Consider the following 10,737-nt stretch of genomic DNA (forward strand, 5'->3'; position numbering starts at 1 on the left):
TCCTCTGCCCACCAGCTCCCTTCACTGCACTTTATTGCATTGCTTCCTCTAGAGTAGAGAAGAAATTATCCCAGGAAAGGACTCCCTCTGCTTCCCTGGAGAGTTTATTCCAGGCTAATTGATCTCAACATCAAGGCTTTTCCCCCCTCAGCCATAATTCCCTCCTCATTTTCTCCTCTCTCTCTCACACCATGGCAATTCTTCTCCTTTCCACACAGCACATCAGCTGCCTACAAGCATGAGAGGAGGCAGAAAACTTCCTGCAGCAAATTCTTATCCCAAAGGCTACTTTTTGTCTGTCAAATAATTGTGACTAAGGAGTGAACTAGGGGGAAAAGAAAAATGACCTAAACACAGATGGCTTTACTGGGGAATAACATCAAGTGGGAATTCTTCTTTAATTCATTGGGAAATCCTCCTTTACAGCTGGCCTGAAGCACTAAACCTGACTCACTGCTGCTTGTTTAACCCAAGGCAGGTTGAGCTGCATTCATCATTCTAGAGCAGACAGCTTCAGGGGTGGGCATGGAAAACAGTGAGCAATGCCTGCAAATCCTTTGCTTTACCTCCAAGAGGTTGTAAACCTGTTGGATCTTACCTGTGTTATGAAGCAAACTCAGTCAGTTTAATAAACAAAAAAAAAAATACCACATTTCATTGATGGCTCACAGCACCCCTTGGATCCTGCCAGATTGTTTCTTTTTTTTCCTCCAGGTCAGAGTTTCACAGTCAGCATTTACAGGTGGCTCCTGGAGAGCAGCAGCTTTCAGCTCAAGACTTGATCCTGCTTGAAGTTAGGTAAATAATCACAGGATGCCAGGTTGGAAGAGACCCCAAGGATCACCTGGTCCAACCAAAGGAGCTGGCCCAGCACCCTGTCAAGCTGAGTCTTCAATCTGCTCAGTGTAGGGGAATCCACTGCTTCCCTTGGGAGATTTTTTAGACCTTTGCCACATAGTTCACCCCTCGGATACACCTGAATTGATTTGATTTGGGTTTTAAACCACTTTTTTTTTTTCTCCAACACTTTAGGCAACTGCCTTAGATAGGTGATTTCAGAGCTCAAGCTTTGAGGTTTTACATCTCATGATGCCACAAACTCTTCTCAGTGATTTTATCTTCCCAAACCTGCAGAAGGCAGAGTGCAGGCTGGTTAGAGCTAGGAGCCTGAGCATCAGGAAGCTGTGCTCTACCTCTGGTTGTCTTGCTGAACCCCTAAGTGACCTCAAAGAAGCCATTTACACCTCTCTTTTTGCCCTTTATCCAAGCTGGGTAGAATTTAATCTTTCCTCTTTCAAGAAGTGAAGCTCAATTCCTGACCACCCCCTGCTAGGACACCACAGGGAATTCTGGAAAGAGCCTTCCAGAAAATTTAAAATAAAAATAATAATAAAATAAATAATAATTCAAAAAAAAAGAAAAAGTTCTGCAAACTCATGCTCAGAATGCAAAACCTGTGCCAGGAAGATTTCAGGTGGCAGCAGTCAAAAGCCCAGGTGACAGAGAGCTTGTGCAAACCCCTCCCTGAGTTCTGTTCTCAGTCCAGGCTCTGTTACTCTGTGTGTATCTTGTGTGCACGTTTCCTTTCACTCCTGTTCCACCTAGCACCACTCCCAGGCCTCACACACAACTCAGGGGTGAGAAGGTGACCACCAAACCCCAAGCCCAGTGACAACTGGGAGCTCCCCTCCCTTCCCCCAGGCTCCTCAGCCCAAGGAATCTCTTCCAGCAGGTGTGTGATGGTCTGGTTCTGAGGAGCCAGTGAGGCAGTCCACAGATGGTGTTTTCTTTAGTAGTTCTATGTTAGGAGAGGCTCTCTCTCAACCTGATTCTTTTCTATTTTCATACTATTAAATGGGCTTTGCTTACCAACATCAGAGGACAGATAACCAAGATGTACTGTACACAGCTGCAGGTAGCTTCATTTGAGAACAACTTTCTAGAAGAACCAAGTTTCCTGTTGTCTTCTTTTGGAATTGTAGTGCATATGTTGAAACTTGTATATCATTTACAGTATTGAGTCTTGTGCCACTGCTGTACCTGATGTATCCAATCTGGATTAAACAGAGTATGTGCCACAAATACCCAGAGGATGCTGGAGATTTCTTCTACAACAACTGCTGGGAGTTTCTTTTCTGGAGGATTTTGGGTGTTGGCTTCAGCCCCTCGAGTTGCATTTAAATGGAATCATAGAATGGTTTGGGATGGAAGGGACCTCCAAAAGTCATCCAGTTCAACCCCTCCCCTGCAATCAGCAGGGACATCCCCCACTAGAGCAGGTTGCTCAGAGCCTTGTCCAGCTTCACCTTGACTATCACCAAGGGATGGGGCCTCAACTACCTCCCTGGGCAACCTGTTGCCCTGTTCCCCCACCCTCATGGTGCAGAACTTGTTCCTCACACCCACTCTAAATCTCTTCTTCAGTTCCAAACCCTTGCCCCTGATGCTGTCCCTGCAGGCCTTTGCAAAGAGTCCCTCTGCAGCCTTCTTTTAGTCCCCTCCAGGTACTGGAAGGCTCCCCCTAAGGTCTCCCTGAAGCCTTCTCTTCTCCAGGCTGAACCCCAGCTCCCTCAGCCTGCCCTCATAGCAGAGGTGTTCAGCGTCAGAGATGTTACAGGAGAGCAATCATCACAGAATGGTTTGGGTTGGAAGGGACCTTAAAGATCATCCAGTTCCAGCCCCCTGCCATGGGCAGGGACACCTCCTGCTGATGCAGCTCCCTGAGAGCATCTCCTACAGCAGCCTCCTTTTGAAGATTAAAGTGCTGCAGCAAAATCCATCTTGGAAACCAAACTCACATTGCCATCGAACCTTTTCAAACCACACAGCTCAAGTCCAGGTGAAGCCCCAAGCTGGGGCAATTTGTGACACAAATTGAGTGAGGCAGGGAACAAAACAAAACAAAAAAAAAAAAAAAGGCACAAAGAAAACTCCTTCTCCTGCTGAGGAATTTGAGATTTACAGAGCACATCTTGGGCCTTGATTATCTCAAATCTCATCTTGGCAACTCCCTTCAGGCCGAAGTCTTGCAGGGAGGGTCTCCTCGTGGAGCCACAAATCAAGCAGAGCTGAGCTCATCTTACCCACGTCAGAAAGTGTCACTGAGAGGCAGTTTAAACTTTTCGAAGTGCTTGAAGAACAAAGGGAAATTGGCTGAGGGGGTGAGCAGAGTGGCCCAGCACAGCCTGCAGTCAGCTCCTCTCCTGCAGTAGAGGCTGACACCCACCAGAGGCCACCACTGCCCCAGCTGTGGGGACACCAAGCCAGGGCACTGTGCTCTGTCACTAATGAGCTAAATCAGTCCTGCAGCTCTCCTGCACAGCAGGGAGAGAAGACTGAGAGCCCTGAGGCTGTTTAGTCTGGAGAAGAGAAGGCTGAGGGGACCTTATCAATGTCTCTACAGACCTGAGGGTGGGTGCAGGATGAAGGTGCCAGGCTCTGTTCAGTGGTGCCCTGTGACAGGACCATGGGTACAAGCTAGAACCCAGGAAACTCCACCTCAACACGCTTTAGCGTGAGGGTGCTGGAGCCCTGGAGCAGGCTCCCCAGAGAGGTTGTGGAGTCTTCTTCTCTGGAGCCTTTCAAAACCCCTCTGGATGTGTTCCTGGGTGACCCTGGACTCAATCTCTGGAGGTCCCTTCCAACCCCTACCACTCTGTGATTCTGTTTAGAGCCACCACTCCCCAGCAAGGGGGGGAAGTGGTGCCAGGGACACCATAGGGCTTGCAGAGGGAATGATTTATGAAGCTGAGTGAAAGCTTGGGGTACTGCTCACCATGAACTTGGAAGCTGCTGAAGGGGAGCAATCAAGCATCCCTCAAGACATCCACTTCACACTGAGGGTGCAAGTCTCCTTGGACATGCAGATCAGAGTAAGTAGGAAGCAGAGCTTTCACCAAAAGAAAGCTCAAGAGAAAAAAAAAAACAAAACAAAACACAAACAAGAAACCACCAGCCTGGGCCTGCTCAGGTGAGCTTTGAGAGAAAGCAAAGGATGAAGAACTTTCTCTCTCTGACCCCAAACAGAGCTAGAGGGTGAAGTTTCAAAGCCAGCAAAGCACTCCACCATCCCAGAGCCCACCCCCCTAAGCCAGCCAGGACTCCCATCTTTAGGGCAGCTCCAGACAAAGCAGTGGGAGGCAAACAGGAACCACCAATTAGTTTTTGCAGGAATTTCTAATTAAGCCTTTCCTATAAAGTGTGGCAGGTCTGATACTGCTGCACCCAGAGGGGCAGGCCAATTAGGATTGCTTCTTACTCTCTCCCTAATTAAAGCATCCTCCACTGCACAGCTTGCCACACACCTAGCTATAGAAATGTTATTTATGTGATGTTAATTAACTGCATTTAAAGCAGCAATAGAGGCCTGGAGATGCAGGATTCACTCTGCCACTTAACTGGTGTCTGATCAGTGCCTGGGGTTTAAAGTTATGGAATATGGAATGATCTCCAACTCCAAACAGACTGGGTCCTAGAGTGGCTTCACCTTCACCCCAAAGTCCTCAAAATGGACAAACCAAGCAAATAAAACTGGGCTTGGTTTGTATTCCCCTCCCCCCCCCCTCTTCTTACATTAAGTAGCTGCCTTCTCTAGTCCTCTTTTTCCTCTGGATTGCAAAGACTGCAACTGACCATCCTGGGGCCTTTCACTTCCTTTTATTAACAACCACTTGTAACATCATCACTGGAACGCATGGAAAACCTTGACCTAGATACAGGGGATTTAGGAAAAAGCCATCTGCCTTCAATCCTAACCAGTGTCTCTCTGGCAGGGTACTTGTGGACTAGCAGTTCTGGGTTCCACAGTCCATCCTTGTGCCAAGCTGCCAAATCCTCAGTTGCCATCACAATCAGTCACCACTTTTGAGCAGCTCCTGAAGGTAGACATTGTTGAAGTGGTAGGCATTCATCCAGCTGAGCTCTCTGTAACTCCTGTAGTGAGCCAGTGCAGCATAGTAGCTCTGCCATGCCTGGTAGTAAGATTTCCAGTAGCTTCTGTAGCTCCAGTCCTCACAGGGGCCACCATCATCCCAGGAGCAGCAGGAGCAGCAGGAGCAGTTGTCCTCCCTCTGCCTGGTGGAAGGCCTGGGGGGTTGGCTCTTCTTTGATTTGGCATTTTGGCTCACAACTTTCTTTTTCACTTGGTTTTGCTTTGGGGCTGGGGCTGGCTCCTGAGGCTTCTCTGGTGCAGGATGGAAGCCTGCATGACCACGCTGAGCTGTGGGAACAGCATTGCTCTCCTCTGTGTCTGAAGAGGCCTCAGAGCAGGAGTTGTTCTCCCTGCTGCTGGAGGATGCCCTGGAACTGCCCAAGCTGTCACTGTCACCAGACACAGCACCATTCACTACCATCTCTGCATTATACTCCACCTCTTTCCACTCCACATCACCATTTCTGGGGAGCTCACTTGGCTCTCCTGGGCCTGAATAACTTCTTACAATTTCAACCTCTCTCTCCAGCCCTTCTTTGATGAAATACTCATAGTCCTCAACAAACCCTGAGAAGCTCCAGGGACTGCTTGGCTGGTTTTTGAAAGAAGACAAGCATGGAATTCTAGGAAGGTTTTTTTTTAAGGTCTCCTCATCTGCAGCCTGAGCATTTTGTTGTCCATCTGCTCTGGCCACAGGTCTGACTTGACTCCTCTGCTCCCTGGGGCAGCTGGAAGTCTGGGGCTTTCTATTCCTTTCCTCTCTCTTTGCAGGATTTGTGCATTTTTTAACCTGTTTTTGTTTCAGAGGCTTTTCTGGCTTCCAGTTGTCACCTGGAAGATCAGAAAGAGGCTGAGGTGCCTCTGATAAACTCTTTTGCAGTACAGGTTCCTCTGGTCTAAGACCCACAGTGGCAGAAGTTACTGAAGCACCTCCTTGTGTAACAGGCTTGACTTCTACCTCTCCATCTTCCAGCTGATCCATCAGTCCAGGAGGGATGGGCTCTGCACAAAAGGGAAGCAAAGCAGGCACTCAGGTCAGGGCATCCTTCCCTCTGGAACTCCAAAAAGCATCAAAGCAAAGCTCTGCACAACTGTAGCAATGATGTCAGGCACATTTAGTCAGAGCTACAACCTGACCCCCCCTTCAAGTGCTGAAAGGCAACCCAGAGCCAGAACATTTTCTTCATGGAAGACAGCAAGAAGCTGATGAAGACAAACAGCACTGCACCTGGCTTTTATATTGGCACTGTCACCTATTTTTCACATCCTAATTAAACAGCAAAAAAAAAAAAAAAAAGAATTATTGCAAGATAAATGCTACACTACCTGCAGAGCAGCTTCTGGCAAAGCAAGGGTAGCAAATCTTATTCCTTCCTTCTCCTACTGCATTTTACAGCCTGAGAAAGGCTCTGCATTGGAGTTTTGGAAATTCAAGGAGTTCCCTAAGTGCTGAAGCACCACCTGGATGCAGAGCTCCTCTCCTACCCACAGCCATGCAACTAAGCTCATTTTCTATCACTTCCTACAACTGTAGCAGCCACAGAAGCAGCCCTTGGCATGCAGTATGAAGAAGCTGTACCAAAATGAAAGCAACTCCAGCACAGAAACCCCATCAGCTCCCTGGGGACTTGTCTGCAGCTCTGAAGAACAGAAAACCACCACCACAAGCAGCTGCATTCACAGGCCAGAGCATACCTGGCAGAGGGAGAAGCTGAAGATTACACCTCTGAGCAATCTTCATCATCAGGTTTTCCTCCTCTCCACGGCAGCAGAAAGTCACAGCCAGCCCTAAAGTTCCTGTGACAGACAGCAGAAGTGTGGCTACCCCCAAGAGGGCCAGGGAGGATTGGTGCAAGGTCCAGAACCCCCCCAAGTTCTGAGCTCTTACCGAAGCGCCCAGCCCTGCCGATACGATGCATGTAGGTTTCCCAGTCCAGAGGCACATCCAGGTTGATCACCAGATTGACTTTCTCTGCATCAATTCCACGAGATGTCTTGAAGGAAAGAGGGGGAAAAAAAAAAAAAAAAAAAGGAAAGAAGGGGACAGAAAACTGAGTGGGTGAAGAGATCTTTAAATAAATACAACACAGAACGGTTTGGGTTGGATGGGACCTCATCTAGTCCAACCCCCTTGCAGTCAGCTGGGACATCCTCCCCTAGGTCAGGTTGCTCCCAGTCCTATCCAGCCTGACCTTGAGTATCTCCAGGGGTAGAGCCTTGGAGCAGCAGCCTAGTTGAGAGGTGTCCCTGTCCATGACAGAGAGGTTGGAGTAGATGATCTCCGAGGTCCCTTCCGACCTGAGCCATCCCATGATATGCTGCACAACACTGACTCACCAAGTCTGTGGAGATCAGAACTCTGCAGTGGAACTGCTTCAGCTTAGCCATAGCATCAAGTCTCTGGTTCTGATTCATGTTGCCTAGAGGCACAGAAATGATTCACAAGTCAATTTGAAAGCAGGGAAGTTCATCGATGTAAAAGTTAATCCTTAGGCCCTAAAGGCCCACGAAGGTTCAAATGCACTTCTGAAGTTATTTCACCAGAGGCTTTGCAAACCCAGACCCAAGATTAATCTCCTCCTTTAGGTCACATTCATGCACAATTTCAACACCATCAGAAAGTCTGCAACAGCTTTACCTGAAATGCACTCAGCAGGAAAGCCTCTGGATGTCAGGATCTCAGCCAGATGTTGAGCCCTGACAGAAGAAACAATGAAAGCTGAAACCTGCAGGTCTTAAAACCTCATGGGGCACTTAACAACAGCCTGCTCCACACAGCCCCAAAGTGTCACTTCCACCTTTATCTCCTCAATAGTTGCCTTACAGATGGAGAAAGAAGACACCAGGCCTCAGTGTGCTCTGAACATGTCTGAGGTGCCTTCATGCTAAAGAATTCCTTCATTCTTCAGATCTGGACTGTGCAAACTGCTCTGAGACCTTACAGGATTGTCTGTGTAAGTTTCATCCTCACTGGACATGACAACCACCACTTCTGAACATGCTCTTCACAGGTTTCATTTCCCATTTATTACCTGCTGTGCAGATTTGAGAAGACCAAGGCTTGATTAAATGGAATCCTGCTGAACAGCTCCTGCAGGTGCTGGGTTTTTTCCTCAAATGTTTTATGGGGAAGTGGATGGGAACTGACAATTTTGTAATACTGCTTCAGCCCTGAGTGGGAAAGCAAAAACCACCAAATTAAAGGCCTCCAATAAAAACAGACACAGTGCCATGCTGCTGCCAGCACCAGTCACTGCAGCTAAAGCAAAGACCTCACATTTAAACACTCAGAATGGTTTGGGTTGGAAGAGATCTCCAAAGGTCATCCAGTTCAACCCCCCAGCAGTCAGCAGGACATCCTCCACCAGATCAGGTTGCTCACAGCCTTGTCCAGCCCCACTCTGAGTATCTCCAAGGGATGGAGCCTCAACTACCTCCCTGGGCAACTGTTGCACTGTTTCACCACCCTCATAATACAGAGCTTGTTCCTCACATCCAATCTCAATCTGCTCTTCTCTCAGTTCAAACCATTGCCCTCATTCTATCACTACAGACTTTTGCAAACAGTCCCCCTGCAGCCTTCTTGAAGCCCACTTCAGGCACTGGAAGGCTGTTATTAGGTCTCCCTGAAGCCTTCTCATCTCCAGGCTGAACAACCCCAGCTCCCTCACCCTCGTAGCAGAGGTGTTCACATATCAAAAAAGAACCTCCATGAGACATTTTCCTTTAAAAGGCTGAAATGTGTTTGGAACAGATAGAAAAAGAAACAGAAAAATTACAGTTCTCACTGATGTTTGGAATACATCAGCAGTGGGAATAAATATTTCAAAAATTAATCAACTTATCTGTGAAGGAGATGAAGAATAAAATGTACCTTTAAAGTTAGAATACACATTAGGAAGAAACCCTTTGCAGTAAGGGTGGTGAAACACTGGAACAGGTTGCCCAGGGAGGTTGTGGATGCTCTCTCCCTGCAGGTGTTCAAGGCCAGGCTGGATGAGGCCTTGAGCACCCTGGGCTGGTGGGAGGTGTCCCTGCCTATAGCAGGGGGGTTGGAACTGGATGATCTTTAAGGTCCCTTCCAACCCAACCCATTCTGTGACTCCATGGTTTTAGCATACTCTTAAACTCCTGAGAGGAGTGTCACTATAAATGAACTCCTACTTACCAATGAGGCTTGGGTCAGTGGGGTTCAACCTCACAAATGTTGGCTCTCTCATGTACCTGGTCAAAGCATTAGCCAATGACTCAGGGTAAGTAGCTGAGACAGCAAGCATCTGCTTATTGGCTGGTAGTGAAGAGTAAATCCAGCTGTGGGACAAAGAAAAGGCAATGACTAACAAATATTTATCTGATGGATAAGGAGATATGATACAGGGTTTCCCCCCCCCCCCTCACTTGATTTGTTCCTGAAAGCTGCCTTCTTCTAGAAGTTTGTCTGCTTCATCAAGGATAAAGAGCCTGATGCTGGCTGTATTCAGGTAGTCCAACTCTATCAGCTGCTTGATTCGACCTTCACATGAACAAAAACAGTAAAAGAAACTTTGAAAATGCTAATTGAGAGGCTGGAATGATGAATCCTGGCATTTTTAACAATATTGTTTAAGAAGGCTTTCTAAGGTGGTGTATTTAGAATCACCTCACTCAAAACATGTGGTCTAAGTGACTCAGGCACTGCCTTTGAGGCTATCCCCTGCTCCTGACAAATAAAATACCCAACCCAGACTCCAAGAACATCAATCCCTGCACTGTGAAGTAGCTCCTGAAGCACGAAACAAAGCCCACCCATACCTGGGGAGCCAACTGCTATGTGGCACTTCTTTAGTCTGGTTTTGTCCTGGTTCAGAGGAGTCCCTCCAATGAAGACGTGGCATTCCAAGCCTTCCATCTTGATGCCAATAGTGGTGATCACGGCATGGATCTGCACAGCAATCTCTCGTGTGGGAGCCAAGATCAGAATCTGTGAGGGCCAGGGATTAAACTTGAAAGCTGCAGGGTGGTTCTGACCGTTACAGGCCTGCCTCGAATCACGATGATTTCATACGTGTTAGAGGCAACAATACGGTTTCCCCAAGAGAAAATGCGATTCCCTCTCAAAACACAAAGCCCCCTCCGCATACCGGCGGCGGATCGGACCGGGCCGGTGCGCACTCACCTGCGTGGCGAGGTTCTCCAGCACCACCGCGTCCAGGGCGATGGTGGAAAACACGCAGGTTTTGCCAGTGCCCGACTTGGCCTGCACAATGAGATCTGCAAAGAGCCACCACAGAGGTCACCAGAGGCCCCAGCGTGCCCCCGGCGACGCGCCCAGCCCCCCGCCCGGCCAGCCCGCTCACCCAACCCGCAGCGACCCAGCGGGATGGCCTTCAGCTGCACCGGCGACGGCCTGTGGAACCCGGCCGCCTCCAGCCCGGCCAGCACCGGCTCCGACAGCAGCAGCGACCCGAAGTCGGACGGGCCGCCAGGAATCAGCACATCGCGCGTGCGGAACCGGCCATCGCTCGGCGGCGGCGGCGAGTCCGCGGGCGCCGCCATCTTGGAAGGGAAGGAAGCGGCAGCGGGGGGCGTCGCCTGCCTATGACGTATTTAACACGCGCCACGCAGGCGCACTGAGCCAAACAGCGCCGCTCGCCGTGCTGCGCCGCCAGGGGGCGCTGCGATGACTGGCGGGGCCGGGAGCGCTCCGGGAGGGGCAGGCAGGGATGGGGAGAGCAGGCTGAGCATTGCGGGGTGCGGCTCGGGGTGCGGCTCGGAGCGCCGCAGGATGTTTCCTGGGGTTTTAAGTTGTTTGTACCAACTTTAGCCCC

The 10,737-nt window shown here is 49.3% G+C and overlaps 1 protein-coding gene across 1 annotated transcript; it reads right to left on the bottom strand.

The window, feature by feature from the left end:
• Window positions 1-4,649: 4,649 nt before the first annotated feature.
• On the bottom strand, window positions 4,650-10,465 carry DDX20 (DEAD-box helicase 20). Its single transcript, XM_054395814.1, has 11 exons — window positions 10,267-10,465; window positions 10,086-10,180; window positions 9,722-9,890; window positions 9,329-9,443; window positions 9,099-9,241; window positions 7,963-8,101; window positions 7,569-7,627; window positions 7,268-7,350; window positions 6,819-6,924; window positions 6,626-6,727; window positions 4,650-5,932 (listed from the first exon to the last, which is right to left on the bottom strand). The coding sequence occupies exons 1-11, from the start codon at window positions 10,463-10,465 to the stop codon at window positions 4,851-4,853; spliced, it is 2,292 nt and encodes a 763-aa protein (XP_054251789.1). The 3' UTR covers window positions 4,650-4,850.
• Between the last annotated feature and the right edge of the window lie 272 nt (window positions 10,466-10,737).

This window comes from Indicator indicator, chromosome 35 (genome assembly GCF_027791375.1).
Source record: "Indicator indicator isolate 239-I01 chromosome 35, UM_Iind_1.1, whole genome shotgun sequence".
NCBI lineage: Eukaryota > Metazoa > Chordata > Aves > Piciformes > Indicatoridae > Indicator > Indicator indicator.

Excerpts from the sequence above, each read along its gene's own strand:
- DDX20 (XM_054395814.1), bottom strand. The coding sequence starts at position 10,465 with ATGGCGGCGCCCGCGGACTCGCCGCCGCCGCCGAGCGATGGCCGGTTC. Across the intron at positions 9,891-10,085 it reads TGGAGAACCTCGCCACGCAG|ATTCTGATCTTGGCTCCCAC; the intron begins GTGAGTGCGCAC and ends TGGCCCTCACAG. Across the intron at positions 6,728-6,818 it reads CGGCAGGGCTGGGCGCTTCG|GAACTTTAGGGCTGGCTGTG; the intron begins GTAAGAGCTCAG and ends TGTCTGTCACAG.